This window comes from Petaurus breviceps, unplaced genomic scaffold (assembly GCF_028583685.1).
Source record: "Petaurus breviceps papuanus isolate PSGF00001 unplaced genomic scaffold, PetGlider_PUasm1.0 490, whole genome shotgun sequence".
In the NCBI taxonomy this organism is placed as follows: Eukaryota; Metazoa; Chordata; class Mammalia; order Diprotodontia; family Petauridae; genus Petaurus; species Petaurus breviceps.
In genome coordinates, this window is record NW_027186352.1 from 15,657,380 (window position 1) to 15,683,817 (window position 26,438).

Here is a 26,438-nt window from a genome sequence, read left to right on the forward strand (position 1 = left end):
CTATCTATCTATCTATCTATCTATCTATCTATCTATCTATCTATCTACCAGTCTGTCTATCTTACATTCCTGACCTTGAGGTCAGCTTCCTATCCACTATATGGCACTGTCTGTCATCCATAATTCTTTTATTAAACTAAATGAGAAAATGAATGCATGAAAATATGTAAAGAAGAGATTCCAATAAAAGCATGTGGTGAGGAAGAGTCAGTCTCTGTCCTGGGCAACTGGGAAGCCCAAATTTAAGTTCTTTGTCTTTTAATCACACATTGCCCTGTGCTTTAGTTTCCTTGATTATATCATAGGGATGAAAACCATTTCCTTATTATTCTTATAGGGGATCTAAAAGAATAAATTGAATGTGAGAAAAAAAAAGCTTTGACTCCTCAAAATAAAGGTATATTCTAAATTCGAAAGTTAGCCTTCTTAGTATTCAGCCAATGATGGAAATTTAATTTTTTTCTGGTTTTCCTCTTGGCTGCTTCTCCTTCAGGGAAGGTGTTTCAAAAAATAAATGGAATTATTTCATAACCAGGATGATATTTTCAAAAAAAAATCTAGTCAATTTTTCCAAAAACTATGATTCTGAAATAGGGTCTCAGAAAACAGGTTATCTTCAATCCCTGAAAAAGATGTAACATGGTCTGGGAAAACAGACAAAATGAAATATTTAAAAACATCCCAGGCTCTTGTTTTATTAAGCTACTCTAAATCTTAGGTGTTTCTTGTGCTACTGCCAGGACTTACAAGGGGCAGTGTGAGGGGCACCAATGCATTTTTATTTATAGTTATCAGAAGCAGAAATATTCCACTTTTTTTTAATTTTAGAATTGAGGTCCCCTTGACATGATTTTTTTTCCTTTGTTCTTTGTTGTCTAAGTATTTGAACTCAGATTTAATTTTGGAAAACACAATCATTTCAGCATGAAATAACTCAACTCCAAAAATGTAAACTCTAAACTATTTAATCATCATTGATTCTAACGAAAATAAAGATATATTGATTGTGTCTAAGAAAAATGACTTTTCACTGACTGCCTGACCTTAGCTAATTTAGACAATTTCAATACAAATGCAGTTCAATTTAAATCAACAAACATTTATCAGTTACCTACTATGGGCAATGCTCTATACTTGACATGGAAGAAACAAAGAAACAGAATGATAAATAGTCCCTGCCCTCAAGAAGTTTCATTTTCCTGGGAAAGGGAGCAATATAACCTGGGCACAGATGAATAAGTATGAATAACATACAAAGTGTTTTCAAGATAGGAAAAAAAAAACTAACAGCTAGGAGATGCGGATGGGATCAGGAAAGGTCTCCTTTGGGAGGCAACAGCTGAACTGTGCTTTAAAGGAGCTGGGGTATCTGGGAGGTGAAGGTGAATGAAGAGACAGTGGCTCTAATGATGGAGAAATCACCTGCAGAAACACGTAGAAGTGAACGATAAATGCCATGTATGGGGAACCCTTTAGTGACCAGTTTGACCAGAATGGAGTAAGTGTAATAGGAGAGTTATCAAATGAAAAGCTGCAGAGATGGCTGGGAGTCAGATTTAAACGTCACGATGAGGAGTCATAGGGAACCACTGTAGAATTTTCAGTGGGAGGGTGGCATTCCTAGATTTGTACTTAGGAATATCAGTTTGACAGGTGTAGGAGAGACAGCTGGAGAGGGCAGAAAATGGAGGCCAGAGTCCAATTAAAAGACACTAGCAGAAGTCCAGGTGAGAGGAGAGGAGAGCCTGAGCTGCAGGAGAGGTCATATGAGTTAAGAGAGAGTGAATGTGAGAGAGCTTATGGAGGTAGAATGGAGAAGATGTGGCCACTGACTGAATGGGGAGAGGGCAGACCAAGAGGGAAGAGATGTGGACGTGTCAGGAAGGAGCCAGAGGCTTCAAAGCTGGTGCCACAACAGAAGGGAAGTTTAGAAGGAGGGACAGATTTGGGGGAGGGGATTAATCTAATGAGTTCCTTTTCAAAGATTGTGATGAAGTCACAGAGTACTCAGCAGAAGGATTATTAAACCATACACATGTGCAGGGATTGGAGGGAGGAGGAGATAGATGCCCACTGATTGTATCCACAAATACAACACAGTAGAAAAATGATACTAGTTTAGTTGTAACAGTCCTGCTCTCGCGGGCCCCAGGGACACCAACTGAACAAGGCTTGGGTGGGCTCATTTTGTACCTGACCCCCAACCCCATAGGCTTGTTTGTCTTCTGTGGAATGGAGCCTCTCTCTGTGGGAGTACAGAGCCCTTGGAGCTTCGTGCTGCAAGTGAAATAAGCAGCTACCTGAGTGCTTTAAACAGCTGAGGTTTGGCCGAAATCACACAGACCATCAACTCGGGGATTCACTTTCCTTAATGTACGCAGGCAGCATCTGGAAGTCAATTAATGAACAAATATTGATTAAGCTCCCACCTTGTGCCATTTGCCAGGCTGGACCCTGAGGATACCAGTGCAAAGAAGGGAACAAATCCCACCCTCCAGGAGCCTCCATGATGGGGGAGAGGAGCACATTATATAAACATGTCAAGTATGGAGATCAAGCGAATGCATAGAAAGAAACACACAGCAATGACTCTGAGGGACCTGGAGACAGAGCGTTGGGGCTCAGGAGCCATTCAGCTGTGAGCTCAGCGAGGGCAGGAATCGTCTTTGCCTTTTTTTGTGTCCCCACTGCTTAGCACAGTGCTTGATAAATGTTTGTGGACTAATGATGAGGGAGGCCAAAAGGGTAGTGGAAACACAGACAACCCGGGTTTGGATCTCGGCTCCCAGCAACTGTGTGACCTTGTACAGATCATTTTATTCCACTGGACCCTATTCTTCTCTGCTTTAAAATGGGATTAGTCTAAATGGCCTCTAAATTCCCTTCAAGACCTAAATGTTATGATCAGTCAGACATGAGGCAGTAATGGAACATTATTCCTGGAACTCAGTTGTAAAGATATTTATTACACATTGATTAAGTACAAGGAGAGGGCATGTCATCAGCAAAAGAACCAAGAAAGTAGCTCTGATGTTCCCATCTGTATTTGGTCAATGCACAATTATTAAGTTCTGGCTATGTTCTAGGCACTATGGGAGGCCCTGGGGACACAGACAAAAGTGAACCAATCCCTGCCCTCACTGGACTTGCATTCTATAGAAAGAAATTATATGTATACACATAAACATGCACAAAGTAGATCCAAGGCGATTTGGGGGTGGGGGGAATGCCAGCTACTCAGAGTCTGATGTTTGAGCTGAGTCTTGAAGGAAGCAGAATTCTAAGAAGTGAAGGGGAGGGGAGAAGTATATTCCAAGCAGAGGATACAGCTAGTGCAAAGCCATGGAGAGGGGAAACAACCTGCTCTGTAGGAGGGACAGTAAGAGGCCAACTGGGCTAGACCAAGAATAAAGTACATGAAGGGGAGTGAGAGCCAACCATTCGAACTCCAACTCCGGTTCCTCGGCTCGTGCAGGTCAGCTGTGGCCCTGTCTTGTTGGAATCAGACCTTCGTGCCGCATCCCGCAGCCTATGCCATGCCTCCATGTGCACCCCACCCCCTGTTTTCCAGTGTACCCTCTTTATGTGTCAGCTTCCCTCTGTTATATTGTGACCTCCTTGAGGGAGGTTTCATATCCCTGCTACTTGGCACAGTGCTTGGTGCATAGCTGGTGCTTAATCAATGCTCTATCTATCTGTCTATCCATACATCCATACATCCATCCATCAATCCATCCATCCATCTATCTATATCAATCGATCGATCTATCTATCCACCCATCCATCTATCGATCTATCTATCCATCCATCCATACATTCATCCATCCATCTATCTATCTATCCATCCATCCATCAATCTATCTATTAATCTATCTATCTATCCATCCACACATCCATACATCTATCTATCTATCTATCTAACTATCTATCTATCTGTCTGTCTGTCTGTCTAATAAGACTGGGAAGCCAACTGAAGCCCAATTTTAAAAGACATTAAAAGTCAAACAAAGGAGTTTGTAGCTGATTGAAAAGGAACTCGGGAAGTACAATGGAGTTTGTTGAGTTAAGGACTAAGACGGTCAGATCTGCAACTTGGGGAAATCCTTTTGGACATCATATGGAAGATGGACAAAAGTCCTTTAACATTAGGAGGCTATTGTAACAGTACAGGAGAGTAAAAGTGCTGAGGGCCTGAAATAGGACAGCGCCTGTGTGGGTAGAGAGGTGATGAGCCTGAGGAATGTTCTGAAGGTAGAAATCATAAGATTTGGTAACTTGGATATATATGGAGACTGCAAGTGGGTAGTCCAGAATGGTATTGAGGTTGTAAGCCTGGGAGATAAGAAGGGGCTGGTGTCAAAGACAGTAACAGAGAAGTTGGGATGATTCTATGTTTTAGGGAAAAGACAATGAGGTCTATGTTGGATACATCAGGTTTGAGATCCTTTGGGATATCAAGTCTTAAATATTTAATCCAAAAGTGAGCACCCTGTGGTCTTGAGGTCACGTGTGGCCTTCTGGGTCCTTGGGTACAGCCTTTTGACTTAGTCAAAGTTGCACAGAACAAAGCCTTTTATTAAGGGGATTTGTTCTGTGAAGTTTGGATTCATTCAAAGGGCCCCATTTGAGGGCCTAGAGGGCCACATGCAGCTTCCCCAGCCCTGGGAGAAGTTGGTGAGGTGGGTCTAGAGCTCAGAAGAGTAGGGCTGGGGCTGGGAATCATCTGCAAAAAGCTGATCATTAAACCCAATGGAGCTGATGGGAGTCCTGAGTGAAAGAGCTCAGAGAGAGAAGAGAAGTGGGCAAGTAGGCCCAGGATGGAGTAAGGAGGGACACCCCCAGGAAGGGAGTAGGGCAGAGAAGATGATTCCAGAGAGGAGGATGAGAAGGAGGGGCCAGATATGCAGAAGAACCAGGACAGAGTAGCACACACCCCAAAATCTTTGTGTTTTCTCTTTTTATGACATAATTTCAACAGAGTAGAAGTTAGCTGGCTGACTTAAAATCACTGTGTACCATTGGTTAGTGGTCAAGTGTTAACTCTGCCCCACTAATAAGGCATAGCTGACAATTATTAAGCATTTCAAGGGTTATAAAGTGCTTTACATGCATTAGCTTCATTTGACCCTCACGGCCACCTTGTGAAGCAGGTGCTATTTTTATCCCTGTTTTACATATGGAAAAACTGACATTCAGAGAGGTGACTTGCTCAGGGTCACAAACCTAGTAAGTGTCAAAGACAGGATTTCTACCCTGTTCTTCCTGACTCCATCCTCTGCATCTGATGCTTCTACCATCTGGTGTTTGAGACACAAACTTGTAGTCCTATTGTGAGTTTTCCCTGCCCTTAGGAAACATTAAAGCATTGTGCTGATGGGAGACATGACTGTTTCCAAGAACAGATGAGCCCCAAAGTGGCACATGGCAGGGACCTTTAGATGTTGATAATATTAAAAAGTCCACCTTCCTGGCCTCTCCAGATGACTATTGGAATAGACCTCTAGTTAACTGCACAAGATTAAGGACAACCTGGAGTGAGTCAAGAGCCACAGTTCCCTTTTGCCCTATTGGCCCTTAATTGTGGCTTTTTAACAGAGCAGGAGGGACAAGGACTAGTCTGTCCTTTGCTATAAAAGCTTTTATGATCCTGAGCCTCCTTCAGTCCCCCATGATCCATGATCTCCTTATCTAATGGAGGTGGGTAATGAGAGGTATGACTAGAGAAGAAGAAGAGTGTGGATGTTCAGCATGGAATGACTTGGCGGGAGCGGGGTGCCATGATTACACTCCCTAGGAGTTTGAGGGGCCATCACCTGGAAAAGATGGACGAGCCATTAGGTTGGTTCTTGTTGTATTTAGAGGGAAGAACTAAAAGCAATGAGCAGAAGGTGCAGAGACAAGTTTGGGTTTGCTCTCAGGGCGGGACAATACTTCCTAACCGCTTGAAAGCTCCAGGAGCGGCATGGGCTTCCCCAGATGGGAATGCCCTCCTCTGGTGTCATTGGACATCTTCAGACAAAGACTGGTGGGAACTAGTCAGCTGCCTTGCTTTGGACATTATTTTATGAGAACAGGTTGAACTCAGTGGAATCTCTGAGAACTCTTTGGACTCAAATACCAGCGGAGAGAGTCTTGTTTCCTAAACTCAGTAAAAGAGACATTTAAGAGGCAGCATGCCCTTTGGTTCTCTGTAGAAGCTCCGAACCAGGCCAGCCAACACTGCGTAATTATTTTAGGTAGCAGGGGCAGACCTGTGCAGGTCCATTAGTTCAGGGAATTATGGAGACCCCCTCTTTCTGATGCACATTAGAAACTCATCTGTGACTTTTAGTCTCAAAGAGGTACCTGGGTCACTGACGGTTGAAGTAACTTGCCCAAGGTGATAAAGCTACTGTGTTTTAGAGAACAGATTAGAACCCTCATGTGCCTGACTTCAAATCCAGCCTTCCTTCCACTGTCCTTGATTGCCATGAGATTGTTATCCCGGTGATGAATTAGCCAGAAACTCTTATGTGGCTCCATTAGCATAGCTCTGACAAATAATTAGCCCTTAACAAAGGGCTTATTGACTTGTGTGCCACATGAAAAGTGTGCTGGATTGGGAGTCAGAAGAAATGGGTCCAAATGTCAGCTCTTCCCCATCTTAGTTAGGTGACCTTGGGCAAATCATTCAGTTTTTCTATTAAATGAAAGGGCGGGATTAAGGTCACTCCCCAACCTAAGCAGGGTAGTGTTGCAGCAAGCACCCCAGTGTCCCCAGAGTGCCTGCTCACACAGGTTCTTGGATCTGCTTTGTTAAAGGAAAGCAACTCAAAATGGGTTAACAAGCTTACTTTAATCAGTCAGACATATATCGTTTACCTTGTTCAGGAGAAAAGGTCAGCACCCTGAACCTCAAAGTATACAGGCATAATTATCAAGACAGAAACATCAAGTAGACAGATTTCCAAACTGTCCAACCATTACATCCATACCCAGTCAACATCTGGGTTTCCACATTCTGGGTTTTTCAAAGCCGGGGGACTCTCAACAACGGCTTCCCAGAATTCAGATCAAATCACAGAACACTTCTCAAAGTGAGTCCCAAAACAAAGCTACACATCAGGGCTTATATAGCCTTCTCCTGGCTCAGAGAATGTAACAACCTTATTGACCCACTGGCCAATCAAAAAGTATCAACTGAAAAACAAGCCTCCCACCCCAGGCTTCAGGTGCACATTAGCCTAGGGGCAGGGAAGATCTTCAAAATTTACATTCTTATTACAGGTAGGTAGCCAGAAGGGGACTTAGAGGTCATCTGGCCCTTCATTTTATAAATGAGGCAGCCAAAACTAAGAGAAACTGAGGAGTAATGACAGACTGCATGTGTTCCATCTCACAGAGAGTATGCTAAGAGGAGATAAAAATCTGGGTGGTTGTGGCTTCTCTTTAGGAAGTCTAGTTTAACAAAACCTCCAAATAGGGAAAGATGGACTTCAAATTATCATTATTGTAATAATCATGGCTAACATCTCTACAGCATTTTGAGGTTTGCAAAGCTCTTTAAATACATTAGCTGACTGAGTCCTCCCAAGTTATTATCCCTATTTTATTAAGAAACTGAGACTAAAATAAGGTCCCAGGTTTACCTCTTTTCTCTCTAGTATTATTTCTCTCATGCCTGCCCCCTTCCTCTTGTAGGTAATAGGAGAATATAACTTTTATTGATGATTATGCTTATCTGTGGTGCCATCCTCCCAATTCCTCCTGTTAAAGTTTTTATCTTCCCCCAAATGATCCAACTAAGATCCACCTTCTCCAGGAAGTCTTCCATGATGTCCCCAGCTGGCAGTGATCCCTCCCTCCTATAAAAAGTCCCCTAGGACACACTCTGTGTTATACTCTAAGGTTCTTTGAAAACCTTAAAGCATTACATACAAGGGAAGGGAGTAAGAAAATAAGGTACATAGAGGCCCCTCTGTGCCAAGCACTCTGCTAAACACTTTTCACATTTGATACTCACAAAACCATGTGATGTAGGTGGTATTCTTATCCCCATTTTAGAGTTGAGGAAACCGAGAATGAGTTTAAGTGACTTGCCCAGAGCCACATGGCTAGTAAGTATCTGAGGCTGGATTTGAACTCAGGTCTTCCTGACTCCAGACCCAGTGTTCTATCCACTGCACTAATTATCTGTTTACATTCTTCTGATTGTTGTTATATTGCTATGGTACCATGTTGGCATTAAACCACTTTTGCTTCTAAGCCTGCTGTCCTGCAAGTCTGAATCCATTCATTGAGTCTTTTCTCATCAGAGTTAATATCACCTTCAAGGCAGGATACATCCCAGTAAACGTACAGGATGAATATTCAACTCCACTGTCAATAAAGGTTTATGTCTCGTCATCCAGGAAATTTCTGATGGCATGCATGCTGTCTGGGGCATTGGGAGTCCTTGAATGCCCACTACTTGTTTGTACATGCTTCTATTTGACTGCCCTTTAAAGTGAGAGAGCCTGTAATTTTCCAAAAGTACAGAGTCAGCTGGAATGCCAGAAATGCCCATTTGTTGCTCAGATTCCAACACTGCATAGTAATCCCATCTTATTACAAGTGGTCAGATATTATTGTCCAAACAAGAATGTAAGCCTCAGAATTCTGCTGCCAAGAGGAAAGCCTGGGTCATTGCCCAGGGCAAAGCCAAACCTGCCCATGTGGCTGTTATTCATTTCTCTTGGGGACCTCAGTTTCCCTTAATATAAAATGAAGGAGTTGACATGCAAAGAACAGGTTATTAGTGATGCCAAAGTCAACATTCCCAAGCTGTTCTGCCTTCTGGGATTCTCTCTACTAGGCCATGTGCTTGACTTCCTTATAAAGGGATGTGGCCATCCACGTGAAAATGTGTATGTAATAACCAACATTCTTGGTTATTAATCTGGAGGTAGGAGAGACCAGGGCTCAAAGCCTGCCACTCACACTGACTGGTTTTGTGACCCTGGGCACGTTCTTCTAACCTCTAGCCTTCCTTTCATCCTCTGTACAATGGCAACAATAATGCGTGTTCTATCTATCTACCTCACCCATTAGACTAAGGGCTGCCATTTTATTCTCTTGCAGCAAGAGAGCTCTTGCTTTCCAAAAATACAGTCACAGGGCTCCTGTGAGGATCAAACTTTAGAGCAATCGATGCAAACGTTGAATGATGGTTAGGATTTAGAAACTGAAAAAGCCAACTGAGTCTTCCTCCAAATGCTCTTGCTCAGTATTTTGTCAGAATTAGCCTAAAGGATCTAAAGTCATGATTTTAATCCCAGTCCTAACTTTAGGAAAGTTACTTCTGCTCTTTTTTTTCCTCATCTGTAAAAGGGGCACAATTATATATACATATATGTATATATATATTTGTGTGTCTGTATATATGTGTGTGTGCACATATATATATATATATGTGTGTGTGTGTATATATACACACATATATATACATATATATTCCCTCCCTCATACAGTCATGGTAAGGGGAGATCTTCAAAAACCCTAACACGTAGAAATGTATGCTCTCAATGGTCCCTTCAAGGTCTATACAGTAGAAAGTCCTCCAGGGACAGAAGGGCATAGGTTTACATTGGACTGTGAAAAGCCATCTGTCTTGTGAGACAGCTAAATGCCTCCCTGCCCTGGCTTCAGTAAGTGGGAGGATCCCCTTCATCCATATGCCTTCCTGTCCTTTCTAAAAATAGCAAAGCCTCCAGCAAGCAGATATTTTGGGAAGTTCACATTCACTGGTAAGATCCTGGGGAGGTTTTTTCTGTCATTTACATGAGCCTGAGGTGCATGTTTGACAAGGCAAGCTTTGGAATCCATGAGCCCATTTGCCCATGTACCATCTCGATAAGAAGCCAGCCACCATACTGAGCACACTTGATAAGAGCATCGCCTGTGAACAAGCATAAAACCAGAGAGAAGGGAAGAGAGTTGGGTCTGGGCTTTTATTTATTTTTTGGAATCCTAATATGCTTCTGAAGTCAACCTTCGCAGACATTTGTACCTCGACCCACAGCTCTGAGGACCTGATTTCAGAGAACCTGACCATGATTTCTCTTTAGAGACCTCAGGGTTTTCAAAGTTTATAGAAGTTCTTACCAAGCTGTGGAAAAAGGGAAACTCCTGAAAGACTCTCTCATCCAAAACACTGAAAGGCAAGGGGGGAAAAGGGAAAGTGGCAAAAGCAAAGCAAAGCTGAGAGAAAATGTCGAGTTGTAACTTTCACTTGAGCCCTGGAGGTGAGGACAGGTGCATGACTGATGCTTTGGGGGTGCTCAGTCCCTTGCTACTTTGAAAAGCAAAAAGGGGCCATTCTTCTTGAAGGGGACCAAACAAACTATGAGTGTGAGAAAAGGTGGGCTCTAAAGAGACAAGATGGAATTGAAACAGGTAAACCCTGTCCTGCAGTCATGTCATTCAAGTACTTTTGTCCGGGGCACTCATGTTTGCACCTCTAAGAAATTTCCATTTTTTCGCATCAAAAAATCCAGATATGAAGCTGAAGGGGCATTCTTCGCCAATCTGAAGCTGTCCGATTTCAACATCATCGACACGCTGGGAGTTGGAGGTTTTGGAAGAGTTGAGCTGGTAGGTGACTCACTGATCTTTGTTCTCACTTGTGCAAGGGGTGGGGGGTGTGGAGGCCGGTCCGTGGTTTGTTTTGTTTAAATAAAAGCTCTCCTCTGGCCACCTTCAGTATGGTTCCTTCCTTGTACTGGGTCGTGATAGCTCAATCCAGCAAGTTTGCAGTAGCTCAAACAGGCAGATTTACATTAGAAACGTTGAAAATAAAAAGAGCGCCTAAGTACCTTTCAGGACCTCCTACTACTTAATGAAAGGTGAAATGGACTGCTTGAAACAGGGACTTACCTGTTTCTGGTTTTTTAAAACTTTCCTGTGCTTAGGAAAGCCTGAGAGGTATCCCAAAACTAGCTGGTTCAGTGGATAGAATGTTGAATCTGAAGTCAGGAAGACTGAAACTCCAGTCTGGCCTCAAGCACCTACTAGCTGGGTCACCTTGGGCAAGTCACTGAACCCCTATTTGCCTCAGTTTCCTCCTCTACTAAGTGGGAGGGATGTGAGTTGGTTTAATGAGAAAATGCGATATTATTGGTCTAGCTCAGTGCAAACCTTAAAGATCTATATGAATGCTAACTTATTAAAATGCTTTGTCAACCTTAGAGTGCCATTGGAATGATGGTCTTCATTTCCGTAATGAGAAGCTATAAGAGCTAACTTTTACATACATAGCTCTTACTCCGTGCCAGGCTCTGTCCTAAATGCTTTGCACTTGTTATCTCTCACCAGATGATGAGATGAGCTTCTTCAGATGACAGTTTAAAATTCAGCATCACTGGAACATTAAGGCAGAAGGAGCCTGCTACGGGTTGGCATTGCTTTATCCATGAGCTCACTCCATGGGCTCAAGGACCCTTACAATTCTCCTTCTAGAGATTTCAGCTACAAAAAATAAGTCACAGGGTTCTATTGGTAGATGAGATGCATTGGGAATAACACAAGTGGGCTGATTTAGGACGTGCTCTTACCGTGACCACTACCGTATCCTCTTTGCATCTCAGCTTAATCTCCTGGAAAAAGAGGAACTTGGGCTGGATGGTCTCCAAGGGGCCCTTTTGTTTCTACAAATGGGGCTTCTCTTCTTTCCTTATCACCATCAGATGACCTCTGAACAAAGAAAGAGCTTTCCATTTGGAGTTGGCAGACCTGCACTAGCATCCCAGGTCTGCTACTCATTACCTTTGTGACTGGACAAGTCACTGTCCCTCACTGGTCTTCCATTACCAAGAAAAAAACATAAGAGACTCAGACTAGAATATCAAGGTCCCCTCCAGCTACAGCTCCAATGATTTCATGACCTTTGAATTTGACAGTTTTAAATATGTGGGTCTCGGTGGTTATGAGAAAAATATTTCCACATTTACAGCTACTGTACCACCAAGCATAAACATTATTTATCACTGTTGATGATAAGAAAGAAATTTTTTTAATGGAAAGAAAGGCATGAATGGACCATAAACCCCATGAGAGCATAAGTTATGATATATTTCAAAGTTTTTAGTCTGTGATCTAAGTAACTGAAACCTACTACCTTAACTAAGGCAAAAATAAAATTCTAGGAGTTAGCCATGGTATCAGGACCAGGAAAACTGCTACATTCCATTTGAAAGCAGAGATCCATTTTCCTCTCTCTGCTGAGGCCAGAGAAGCCCCTGACATTCGGCACAAATACAGTGTGATGGGCCCTCCTGTGACTTGTATACAGTGCAGTAAACAGAGTTCCCATTGCTATTGGAAGGATGAAGGAAGCCCTTTCCCTCAAAGCTAGGAGTCACCAGCTGTTTTTAGGTTCAGTGCCTCAGGGTAGCAGTGGTCACAAGCTATTCTTCATCTCAGACAGGGCCAGGCAGAAAGGGCTTGGAATCTTAACTGAAATGTTCTACTCAATTAGCATTAAAAATTATCAGTTGAGAGCTAGAAGGGACCACCAAGGCTATGCCTTCTCATTTAACAGAGCAGGCAACTAAGGCTCAGAGGGGAAGTGGATTGCCAAGGTCACTTGGCTGAGTAGTAAGAGTCAGAGGTGGGATTAAAATCCAGGTGCTCTTAATTCCAAATACAGAGTGTGTGTGTGTGTATGTGTGTGTGTGTACTGAAACACTCCCTTAACTCTGTGCAAAATGCTTGACAATTCTCCTGTAACATTTCTAGCTTCGAAGTTAAATTTGCTATCATGAATCAAAGCAGATTTACTACAACTGCTGCTTTTGAATTCTTCTGACTTCTCAAGCTTTGTTTTTGTTTGAATTATGTGGGAAATGTCTTCCAAAGGATGGTGTGCTTGGTGGAACACTACACTGAGACAGGAAACAGGTTCCAGTCTCCCCTCTGACTCTCATTAGCCATGGGACACAGGGCAAGTCACACATCCTCCTTGCTAGTCAGTCATATTATTTTCAAATGCAGATAATCATTATCATCATTGTGATGCCTCCCTCAAGAGGCAGTACGGTCTCGTGAATACAGTAAAAGTCCTGGAAGATTGGGTCTCTATTCTCTCCTCTCATGTTTCACCTTTCTGAACCTCAGTTTCCTTATCTGCATAATGAGGATTATGACAATGGTAGAATCTAACTCGCAGAGATGTTATGAAACTCAAATGGGATCATCTCTGTCAAGCTCTTTGCAACATTTTAAGTACTAATGGTGATTATTATTTAGAGAAGATTTAGTGTCTTGGATTTATTTTTCAAAAATTCAGATTTAATTATGAGCTATAATTATCCATCTATTCCATAAGCAGTTATTAAGAGGAGGTGGCCCGACCATGTCTCAATAAGGCACAAGCTTCTTTTGAAGTCACTATTATCTACCAGGTGCTATACTTGGTCCACGAGGCAACGAGGAGGTTCAGCGGATAGAGTCAGGAAGACCTGAGTTCAAAGAGAGCCTCAAATATATATTTTATGACCCTAGGCAAGTCACTTAACCCTGTTTGTCTCAGTTTCCTCTCCTGTAGATTGAGCTGGAGATGGAAATGTCAAAACATTCTAATATCTTTGCCAAGAAAACCCCAAAAGGAATCACAAAGATTCAGACATAACTGAACAACAAATGACAACAGTACTTGGTACTGGGTACACCATGACAAAAAGGAGACATGTCCTGCCATCAAGGAGTTTATATTTTAATTTTAGAGAAAATTCTTCTAGGGAAATGGTCATGAGGGAAGGGCGTTTTAGTCCAGCAAGTTACGGGGATGGTGAAAGGGGACTTCGGGGAGTCGTGACACATCCCATCCAAAGGCAATAGAGGAGCAATGGTTCATGGTCCCAAAACTGAAGAGGAAGGAGGAAGGAGGGAGAGAGGAGGGAGGAGGGAGGACTGGTGTGCAGCAACAAGGTGGTGAATGAGGCTGTGAAAGTATTCTGGAGAGCCGGGGTGAAGTCAACACGATGTCCAGGGCTTTCCCCAAGTCGTGGTCTGGTAGAAAAGGCACAGTTTAGCTCAGGGGAGTCCCTGACAAGGAGGAGACAGACAGAGAGTAGAGAACAAAGTGAGCTTGGTGCCTGGGAGGTTCCTGAAATAATGGTCTGGGAGAGGCAGTGACCAGTCACTGAGGCACAGGACAGAAGCTTCTTCGTGAGAGCAAGAAGGTGAAAGAGATGGCCACAGGTAGATAAAGGGCTCAAAGGGCTGAACAGATAATTTTGGATTTCATTTTCAGGGCAGTGGGGAGCAACAGAAATTCCTCCAGTTTGGCAGGATATGGTCATATCTGGGCTTAGGTGATATCAATGGAGCAACTTTGTGATGGGGTATTGGACAGAGACTAGATGCAGGGAGAGCAATGAGAAGACCTTTAGAATAGTCTAGGCTGGAGGTGATGAGGGGCTGGACAAGGGTGGTCATGGTGTGAATAAATAGAAAAGGATAAATGTAAGAAATGGTAATCAGATAAAATCAACATGATTTTGGTAATTTATCAGATATTTGGATAATTGAAGTATTACATATGACTCTTACACTGAGAACCTAAGTGACACCAGCCCTCAGTGTAAACAGGTAAAATAGGAAGACATTAGACTTAGGGAGAAACATGATGGATTCTGTTTTGAATTTGTTGAGTCTGAGATACCTAGGTGCTTATGAAACATACAGTTGGAAATGCTTAGTAGGCAAATGGTGATTTGGGACTAAAACTCAGAGGAGAGACAGACAGACAGATAGAGAGAGAGAGATAGACAGACAGACAGACACAGATATGTAGATGAATAGGCAGACAGACAGACAGATACATAGATAGACAGATAGATAGACAGACAGACACAGATATGTAGATCAATATGTAGACAGACATACAGATAGATAGATAGATAGATAGATAGATAGATAGATAGATAGATAGATAGATAGATAGATAGATGCATATTCACCATCTGCATAGAGATGATCACTGAACTCATAAGGCCTGATGAAATTGCCAAAAAACAACAGAGAGCCAAGAGCAGAGGATGCAAAGAATTGACCTTATATATAACTGCACAGAGTGAGTAGGGCGTGGATTACAAACCTAAGGAGAGTGAGTCAGAACTGAACAGCAACACACACAGGAAGAAAACCACTTGAAAGCAGTTTCACAAAAACGCAGGAGAGAATGTCCTGAGGCAGAGGCTGAGCCCAAGCTCCAGGTTCTGCAGAGCCCTTGAGAAAGGTGAGGACCAAAAAAAAAAAGCCACAAGCTTCATCAGCGAAGAGATCATGGGTGTCCTTGGAAAAAGCAATTTCATTGATGTAGTGGTGGTGGAAGCCAGATTGCAAGAAAGGGAGAAAAAAATAGGGGAAGGAAGTTAGGTGACCTTTTTTTCTGGTAGTTCTCTGTGAAAGGAGGAGAGCCAACTTGAAAAGATGGAAGGGTCAAGGGAACATATTTTTAAGTCTAAAGGCTGTCAGTGCATCATAGTAGACAGAAAGCACTAGTACATAAAGAGAGATTGAAGGAAAGGGGGCGGCCAGGTGGCTCAGCGAGTAAGAGCACCTGCCCCAGTGTCGGGATGACCTGGGGATCAAATCCGGGCTCAGATACTTAGCACCACACCCAGAAATAACTGGCCATGTAAACTTGAGCAAGTTACTTAATACCGATTGCTAGAAAGAAAGAAAGAAAGAAAGAAAGAAAGAAAGAAAGAAAGAAAGAAAGAAAGAAAGAAAGAAAGAAAGAAAGAAAGAAAGAAAGAAAGAAAGAAAGGAAGGAAGGAAGGAAGGAAGGAAGGAAGGAAGGAAGGAAGAAAGAAAGAAAGAAAGAAAGAAAGAAAGAAAGAAAGAAAGAAAGAAAGAAAATAGAAAGAAAGAAAATTAAGGAGGGAGGGGGATGATCAAAGGGATAAGCTCTTGGAGGAGAAGAGTGGATGGAATCAAGAGCTCAAGTAGAGGGGTTGGCAATGGCGAGGAGAAGGACCCTAAGACTAGAGCAAAGGAAGATTTTGCTTCCTATCTACCCAGCCAAATGAACATATAATGTAAAGGCTCATTTTATGGTGATCTATGTTAATGGAAATTCTATGATGGCACAGGGCATGATTTATCTAAATTTCATATTTCCCCCAGTACCTAGCACTCTGCATGCAATAGGTGCTAACTAAATGTTTATCACATTATATATGTGTATCCCATTCAACAAATTCAATTCCATCACCATTTAAGTATCTGAAATGTGCAAGCAATGGTACTAGGCACTACAGAAAGAAAGATCAAAACAAAATGTCCTTTGTCCTCAGGAAGCTTACATTCTATTGGGGAGATACATCATATACACTGACAAGGAGATGCAAAGTAAAAGTAAATACTAGATTGGGGGGGGGCTAGAATAGTGCAGAAAATACCATTTGGAAAGAGATGAGGAAATACAAGCTGGGAAGAGACTGAAGTCCAAACCCACAAGAAATTCAATATCGAGTTTATTTACTTAATGTCCCTGGTTTTAAAAAGGTAAACAATGAGTTCCTAAGGGGATCTATCCTGGGCTTGTCTTGATAACTGAATAAATTTCTTCTGAGTCACAGAATGTTGATTGGATGTTGATTTATCAAACAAGCATTTATTAAGCACTAATTATATACTAGGCACTTCACTAAGTTCAGGGGAGTCAAAAAAAGGCAAAAACAACAAGAAGAACAAAGAAATAGACCCTGCTCTCAAGAAGCTTACATTCTAAAATAATTTTGTATAATCCAAAGTAACAAAAAAACAAATACTGTTAAGTTCTAAGTTCAGTAACAGTCATCCTTCTAGCATGTCAAGAATTACTCTTGGTATTTTTTTTCAATCTCCTTCAAATTAAAGCATTATTTTCTTTGGACTCCCAACATTTCCCTGCCTTTAGTCCCACTCTAGAAAAGCCATAACTTGGGTCTTATGATCATGAAGAATATTTTTTTACCTCCAAGACCTCAGAAATTCTCTGTGACCAGGATGGTCTCTGCTCCTACCTGTACTCTCCCCTCCTCTCCAGTCTAATCCATTCTTCCTCTTCTTTATGGCTGCCAGAACCTTTCCTCTGTGTCCATAAATCCAGGTCGGGCTCCCCTCACCTCCCTAACCCAGCCTGGACAACACACTGAGCCATTGCAGAAATGCTCTCACACGGTCCCTAGAAATCAGTGCATCCCAGGGTTGGAAAAGATCTCAGCAGAGAATTTGGTGTGTAGTAGGTGCTTTAAAAGGTTATTGAAATTACAATCAATACAATCCAATGTAGCTGATTTTTTTTTACCCGAATTTCTTATTTCACTTGTTATGTTGAATGTCTGTTCATTGGACCAGTTGAAAGATCTCTTTCCAGCAGAATTTCTGAGAACCTATAGTAAAGCACATGCCATTTTTCATTTGAAAAGCATCTTAACTCGTCCTCATCTCTTTTCTATATATTTCATATTTATATGCCTGGAATAGTGTCTGAAACATAGACAAGAGACAGACAGACAGAGACAAAGACACAGAGACAGACAGAGGCATAGTCATAGATAGAGGCAGAGACAGAAAGAGATAGAGACAGACAGAGAGGGATAAATGAGAGGGATAGGTAGATAGATAAATAGAGATGAGAAATATCAATAGATGAGAAAGAAGGGACAGCATATAGGTATATAGAAGAGTGATACATAAGAGATACAGAGATGAGAAAGAGAATTTATTTAGCACTTATATTCAAGGCACTGTGCTAAATACTAGGGAGACAAATAAAAGTCTAGTGGGAAGTTCCTGCCCTCAAAGAGCTTGCATTCTAATGGAAAAGGGATCTGAACATAGGAGGGGGCATGATGGAGTTGGACATGTTCTTGGTGTGCTCTGGAGGCCTAGAACATGGAGGGACATATGGCCAATGGTGGTCCCTCAGTGTCCAAGGTCTAACTTTCTGATGTGGAAGGAGTGAGAGTAGTGACCAGAGTGTAGAAAGCAGGAAGAGTGACAAAGTAGTTGCTAAATATATGACTGGTGATTGATGATAGATTAGTACTTAATAAGTTGATGTGAATTGATTCCACTTGAGCCAACTGTGTGATAAATCTCTATATCAAAGAAGTCTTTTCCTCAGTTAGCCATTTCTTCCTTAAGACAGATTAACCTGATGTTATGACTTTCCAGGAGTTGATCCTTTACAGGGCAGTCTTCTGAATCAGATCGAGTTTCTGCAATGCTTTCCTGGCCTGTGCAGCCCCAATGAGGCACAAGCAGCCTGACTCATGCTAAGGAAAGGGAGAAAATTGTTCTTCGTTTCTCAGGCCACAGCCTGAACTTGATCTCAGATCATATAGCCCAGGCTGGAAATATCGTGGTGGTCTTGAAAAATTCTGCCATGATCTTTGCAGACTGTTGCTTTTAGGCAGAGCAAAAAGCCACCTCCCATGGCCGGGGGCATACTGCTTCTTCATAGGGTGTGTGAAGGCCCGACAGGCCATGTAAACAGGGAGGAAAAAATAGAACAAGACTGAGAAGAGCATCCTGCCAGGACTAGGTGCTAGCTCTAGTGCTCAGGCTGGGGCGCTTGGGTTACCTTGTTATGTAACAGAAGGGACTTCCCCGGGAGGAGACACTCTGTGTCAGTAGTGCTGGTTGCCAGGAGCCCTGGGCCCTGGAGCATAATCGCTACGGGGTCACCACTCAGGCCACGTGTAGTGAATGACAGTGATGAATGCCAGGGAGAAAAGCCCAGCAGATGCCCTGGGCCCCGGACTTCCAGCCAGGGCCAGACACTGCAAGGAGACTCAAGGATTTTCCAACCCCAAATGTCACCTTTCCCTCATTTTAACATTATTTAATTTAGTGATGAAATGAAGGAAGTGGGTATTTCCATATCCATTTTATTTTTTGTTGTTGTTGTTTTGCTTTTTTGGAGGGCAGTTGGGGTTAAGTGATTTGCCCAAAGTCACATGGCTAGTAATTGTGTCAAGTGTCTGAGGCCACATTTGAACTCAGGTCCTCCTAACTCCAGGGCCAGTGCTCTATTCACTGCACCACCTAGCTGCCCCTATTCCATATCCATTTTAACTCTTCATTTTGACCTTGGTCATCAAAAGAAGTTAAAACAAATCCTAACAATCTATAGCTAGTGATAGCTTTAGTTTCTTAAAGGTCAAACATAATGTTAAGTAGCACCATGTTCTAGATTTGGAACTAGGCTGGGATTCAAGTTCTGAAACCATCTATGTGACTGCAGGCAAATATCCTCAGTTTCCTCATTTTTTTTCTTAATTAGAGCAATTGGGCAGCACAGTAGAATGTAAAGAATGTTGGGCTTGGATTCAGGAGAACCGGTCAGGAAGGAGACCTTTGGCAGCCATTTAACATCTATGGCCTTACTTATCAGCGCACAGTAAAAGCTTAGGAAATGCTTTGTCATCCACTGACCTTGATGATAAGACACTAATGGCCAGTGGGCATGCATGGGATAGGTATGGGCACTAGACTTGCCATTTTATTGATATAGAAAACTCTAGAGAGAGGAAATCCTGCTGATGCTAATTAGCACTTTCTCTGCAATCAGTAGCTTAAAAGTGTTGCCTGGGTCTCTAGGTTATATGACTTGCCCCAAGGTTGTATAATGTTAGTATAGATTAGATTCAGGATTGGAACTCAGGGCTTCCTGGCTTTGAGGTCTCTCATTTATATCTAGATATATATATTATATATCTATATGTATAGATATATATATATATCTCATTTATATCATTTATATTATATTTTAGAAAGGTCATGACCTCTTCCAATGCCTCAGTATCAGTACAGGAGTCAGCCCTGGCTTCATGCTGCCTAGGACCTTGCATCAAGCTCTAGACAAAAAAAATTTAAGTGCAGACCATTTGTCATTTTCAGGGGCCAGCCTGCCTAAATTTGGAGTTCATCAATGGATAAGCCAAAGGGGATTATCCCTCAACCACAAAAACTTATGGAGAGTATCTTCTATGAGGGAAAGGGGCTGCTGTCTTGAGTCAGTGAAGAATGCCTTACTTAGTAAATGCCCACTGGCTGAGTGATTGATTCAAGAGTGCTGATTAAATCATGCATTTAACTAATCCTTACAAATAAAGGACTGATATGCCTTAATCTGTCTACCTCTATAAGCCCTGGAGAATCATAGAGCTGTAGCTTTGGAGTGATAAGCAACCACAAAGGCAGTCTAGCATGACTACATATTTTATAGGGGGTGTAACTGAGGCCCAGAGAAGTGAAGAGCGATCACATCTTAGTTCTAGAATGAGAAGAAACACCAAAGCTCATCTAGTCAAACCACCTCAATGGGCAGTTGAGGAAACAGCCCTCAGGAAAGGGAAATGATTTGTTCATGCTTATCCAGGTAGGACGCGGCTAGAATGACCCCAGTGAATGTTCTATCTCTTGAACTCCCCCTCGATACTACATATTTAACGTGCTAAATATGTTTTGAACTCCCCATAATTAACTTAGAAAAAAAAACTTAGCAATTATCCTGTTAGCACACTGAGGTGGACATGGAGTGCTTGTGACTCCATACAAGAGTACGTCCTCTCTCCCCAACTAGAGCTGCCAGGGACTGGGGAACCCCTCTGGTCTTTAGCCTATAGAATGTGAGCTCCTTACAAAGAGGGATTACATCATTCTTTATATTTCTATCTCTGCACCCTAAGAGAGGGACTAGCATATAGAAGATGCCTAATAAATACAAATGGGCAGGTAGGTGGCCCAGTGGATACAGCACTGGTCTGAAGGAGGGGAGATTCATCTTCATGAATTCAAATCTGCCCTTAAACACTTAGCAGCTGTGTGACCCTGGGCAAGTGACTTCACCCTGCTTGCCTCAGTTCCTCAACTATAAAATGAGCTGAAGAAGAAATGGCACACCTCTCCAATATCTTTATGAAAAAAATTTACAAATGGGGTCATGAAGCATTGGACATGACTCAGCAACTTAGTGGCACCAAGGTGGTACTGGATAGAGTGCTGGGCCCCAAGTCAAGAAGACTCATCTTCATGAGTTCAAATCTAGCCTCAGATCATTCTAGCTATGTGATCCTGGGAAAGACATTTAGCTCTGTTTGCCTCAGTTTCTCCAACTGTAAGATGAGCTGGAGAAGGAAATGGCAAACCACTGCATTATCTTTGCCAGAAAAAAGAAAAAACATATAGGGTCACAATGAGTCCAACACAACTGAGGAATCACTGAGCAACAGAAAATAAATACTAGGTTATTGTTCATTTATTGATTATAGGTCATAAAATTACAGATTTTGCAACCTCCAAGGAGCTAAGAGATCTCATTTTACAGAGGAGGACCCCGGAGGGGCAGAGACATGAAAGAACTTGTTCAAGGTCACATACAGACCAACTCATTTCATTTATTTTTCTGACAAATTTATTTGACTGCTAGTAACTCCATAAACAATGGGGGATGCCATAGAAATCATAGATCTCATTTTCAGTGAATTATTTGGATCTCATTCTGTTCTTTTAGGAAAGATGTAGAGTAGATGGTAGATGGTAATGCAATGATGTGGGACTAATTGAGTAAATTAACCCCAAGAGGGATGTTGCATGGATCAATGTCAACTTGGAAGTGATGTCTGTAGAAGGGTGCCCCAGGGATTTGTTCTTGGCTCAGTGATTTTCAACAGTTATGTTAATTATTTGGATGAAAGTATAAATGACTTAGCTATCAAATTCACAGATGACAGAAAGTTGTGAGGGACTGTTAAAATGTTGGACAAAACCAAAATCAAAAAGATCCCAACAGAATAGAATGATGGCCTAAATACAAGATGTATTTTACTTTGGCTAGGGGACTTCACCTCATGGTGGTGAATTCAGATACTATAGGAGAGCAACACTTCAAATTACCTTACTCAAAAACACAAGAGAGACAGATACAGAGACAGAGGAGAGAGACAGAGACAGAGGAGAGAGACAGAGACAGAGGAGAGAGACAGAGAGAGACAGAGACAGAGGAGAGAGACAGAGACAGAGGAGAGAGACAGAGAGAGACAGAGACAGAGGAGAGAGACAGAGAGAGACAGAGGAGAGAGACAGAGACAGAGAGAGTAATCAAAAAAACTTCGAAAGATAATTTTGAAATAAGAAAATGCAAAAATAGTAGAAATATAGTATAAAAACAGAAATGACAAAATAGTTGAGAGATATTATGGAACAAAGAAAATTGAAATGAAGAAAGTAGGAGAAAAGAATGAAGAAAACAAATGACAACCAAGACTGTAAAGATGAAGCTTGAAATTATCAGAAGACATGTAATTTTTATGATGAACACAGTGAAGGAAAATAAATGAAAATTCGAAAGTAAAAAAGAAGTGAGACCATATAATAATGAAACTCAACAACTTGGGAAAAATTTATGCAAAACAGAAGTAAAATCATGGATTCATTGTGAAATCGAGTTTTTTTCCTACAAGACAATATGGTGGATTCAACACAAGAAGTAACAAAGCAAACTCCAAAAAAAAAAAAAGCCCACAACTGAAAAAAAAAAAACGCTTAGAAACTCTACAAAAGGTGATGGAAATAAAGGACAGAGCTCAGAAAGACAATCTAAGGGTTATCAGGATTCCCTCAAAAAGTGAAGAGTTTGACGATCATATTTCAATCAGACTATAAAATTTCCCCAAAATTAATTAAGTTAATAGAGGGAAGACCAATCAATCAGTCCCACAAGATGTCAATAAGGTTGATCACTAGATTCAAATTACCCAAAATCATTGTTATTAAACTTCAAAACTACATCAAGGAGGAAATTATCTTTCAAGAAGCCAAGGGGGAGGGGTAAGAGGAAACCTCATATATAATAAATGAATGAATGAATGGATAAATATACAAATAAAATCTGAAACTTTCATCGAAAGAAATGACAGGAAGAGCTGCAGTTTGACATATAAAATCAAGAGAAATTAAAGTATCCAAATCATCTAGCAAAACTAAGCCAACTTTATGAGAACTAGAAAGATGACAATAAGTCCATAGATTTGTAACAGTAATAGACTTTGTGTGTCATCTAGTCCCAAAGGTGTAAGATAATTTGGCCAAAGTCACACAATAAATGACAATCAGGATTTGAACTGTATCCCCTGCTTCCACAGTGATTGTAGTTTCCCTTCAATGTACTCTCTCTTTAAAGATTACACAATAGTTTCAGCAATTTGCAGACACATAGCCCAGCCTCGGTAAAGTTTATGAGATATAAGTTTACCCAGAGTGAAGTATATCACCAAGGTAAACCCAAAGCAATCTTTTTGCTATGAATGACTAATCACCAACTCAATTTAAATTTTATGGAGGGATAGAAAAATAAAAGAAATGTTGTTTTGATCCATGACTATCTCATTGAAAACACCTTGGGGAGGAAAACAAAACTGCAGAGATATTTGTTGGCCTGATAAACAACCACCTTAATGAAATCACCACAGGAGGACATCAAAGAAATAAAGCATTGATTGGATTAACTCTAACTGCAGCCTCATGCAGGAAAAAGTCAGTGATAGAATTGTCAGGGTTAAAAACCAATGTACACAAATGAACTTCAGGACTGTGACATCTAGTAAACAATGAGTGCATATGTGTGTATAGATAGATGGGCAGGGGGCTGGATCTATTTTCATTGGTTAGTCTTTAGGGAATTCTCAGCAAGGGAAATCACAAGAAAGAAACTCCTACCAGTGCAGATGTCATCTGCTCTTCAACCTAGCCATACGGTAGATAGCCCCTGGGAGTTGTTGAGAGGTTAAATGACTTACTCAAAGCCACTTAACCAGGGAGCTCAGAGACAAGACTAGAAACTAGGACTTCCTGGCTCTGCTCTGAGTATTGATCTCTATCTATTTTCTTATGCTTCTACATAGACAAATATACAAATCAATTATATATGTACATATATAAAAAATTATATATTTGTCAATAAATATTTATAGTTATATATTTCTACATGTATAAAACATAAATTCATATAATACATATATACATACATATCTATTCATATACATGCATCTATATAAGAGATAATATATGTAAAGCACTTAGCACAGTGTCTAGCACATAATAAGTACTATATAAATGTTAGCTATTATTATCATTTACAAAAAGACAATAGGAGTGAAAGAGAGGTACAATTTTATTATGTTCACAAATCACAGGATCTTACAGATGGAATTGGAATGTTATTAAATCTATTCCCTTCATTTTACATAGAAGGAAACTGAGGTACAGCGGTCAATGACTTGCCCAGGATCATTAAGGAAATAAGTATCTGGAGTGAAATTCAAAATCAAGTAACAGGAAAAAAGGGGGGACAGAGCAGAGAGTGGGTGATGGAGGGAACAAGTACAAAAAAGTAGAATTCTGTCAAAAATCATTCCTATTATTAAGAATGAAAATTAGAGATACTGTATTTAGTGCTGTGGGTATGTGTGTGTGCATCTTAAAATTGGAAATGGATTGGTACTAATGAAATAGATTAGTACAAGACTAAAAGTAGGAGTTAAGAATTGTGAATTTAAAAAATTTATCAAAGTAAAAGTTGAAAGGAATTTTAAATTGTAAAGTTTCTACATAGATTCTACTTAATTAAATTTATGTTTTCAGGCCTTTCTTCAGAAAGATACTTGTATTCATTTGAGTCTACTCAACTCTAGCTCTTATTTCATGACTCTACATACTTCATTTATTATAATCAGTCCAGATCATTTAAAAGAGATGCATTGCCTGAAATTTAGCTGCTATGTAGGGAGGGAAGTATTTTGCTTACTTAATTGAAAAAAGCAAACAATATTAGAGTGTATTTAGTTTAAATTTAATTTAAACCTTTAATGTAGATGGAATGAATTCTCTTTTAAAGTTTTATAGAATAAAAGAAAAATACAACCCAATAATATATAGTTTGCAGGAACTAAAAGTGCTAAAATAGCCTATGTTTTATCGCACTCCAATGAATAATGAGTTTTGGTCTTTATTTAAGACAAAGCTAAATTCATATTAAAGGATTTTGAAATAAACCAAGGGGCTATATCATGTTTAATAGTGAATGTGTTTTCACTGACAGTGAAAGAATATTATTATTAAATATGTAGAGAGGAACTTACTCTTATATCAAATAAAATCTTAAAGGAAAAGTTAAATGATTGGAAAAAAGATGAAATGAAGGAATACTGTATACCAAACCAATTTTAAAAAAAAGCAAAATGAAAAAAAAATCAAACTAGACTTGAAATATTGAAGAAAAACATTTGTATTTCATAGGCATGTTGGAAAATAAAAGGAAAATATGGAATATACTTTTTGCTTAAACAAAAAAAAGATAATAATCTATTCAGAAAATTCAGAAATGTTAAATACTATTTTTATACATCATGATACAACAAATATAGAAAAATTTTCAAAAGTATGTAAAAAAGATACAGGAGTAGCTGGAAACTAAAAATATGTTAAATTATGTTTGATTCAAAGAATATATTATCAAAACAATAGTAATATTAAACATAAGTTTTGAAGGTAGGTGAGATGGGATCTGTAATTTTCTTGGCATAGAGGACTTCAGGGATGGAAATTTCTTTTATGAATATATATTAGCATTTATTCTGCAATTTGTTGATGTAAAAAAGGTTGTTTGGGGCATTGAGAAATTAAGTGATTTACTCATTATATATGAGGAGGAACTTGAAACCAAATCCTTGGATTCTGAGATTAACTCTATTTATATACACTCTACCATGTCAACTGTGTGTAAATAGATAACATTTATATAATGCCAACTATGTTATAGGCATTAGTCTCAATAGTTTACAAATATTATCTCATATGACTCTCACAACAACCCTGAAAGATGGGTACTATTATTATGCCCATTTAACAATCGAGGGAATAGAGGTAAAAACAGAGGTTAAATTACTTGCCCAGAGTCACACAGCTAGTAAATGTTGGAAGTAAGATTTGAACTCAGGTCTTCCTGACTCCATAGCCAGAACTCTATCCATTGTGCCATCTAAATGATGATGGAATATAAGCACATCTTGGCAAATTAAAATGAAAATAGTGGGATAGGTTTGGGGGTCATTTTTGTGGGGAGGAAGCCTAAGTAAATGGACAACAAACATTACCTCAGAATTCATGGGTTCTAATTTTATAAGATCCCAGAGGCAAATTTATATTTCTGATTGTTAGTGTTAACAATATAGAGGGGGCAGCCAGGTGGCTTAGCAAGAGCACCGGCTCCAGTGTTGGGATGACCTGGAGATCGAATCCCGGACTCAGACACTCAGCTCGACACCCAGAAATAACTGGCCGTGTAACCTTGAGCAAGTTACTTAACCCCGGTTGCTTAAAATAAAAGTATATATATATATATATATATATATATATATATATAT

General features: G+C 40.4%; 1 protein-coding gene across 4 annotated transcripts in view; it reads left to right on the plus strand.

Annotated features, from left to right (window-relative positions):
* Window positions 1-26,438, plus strand: part of PRKG1 (protein kinase cGMP-dependent 1) — a 1,429,727-nt gene that overhangs the window by 1,369,183 nt on the left and 34,106 nt on the right. For 2 of the 4 annotated variants that reach the window (XM_069101811.1, XM_069101810.1), the window contains exon 10: window positions 10,515-10,611. In XM_069101811.1, the coding sequence (XP_068957912.1) occupies window positions 10,515-10,611 (97 nt within the window). The other 2 variants (XM_069101813.1, XM_069101812.1) reach the window with 2 other exon arrangements.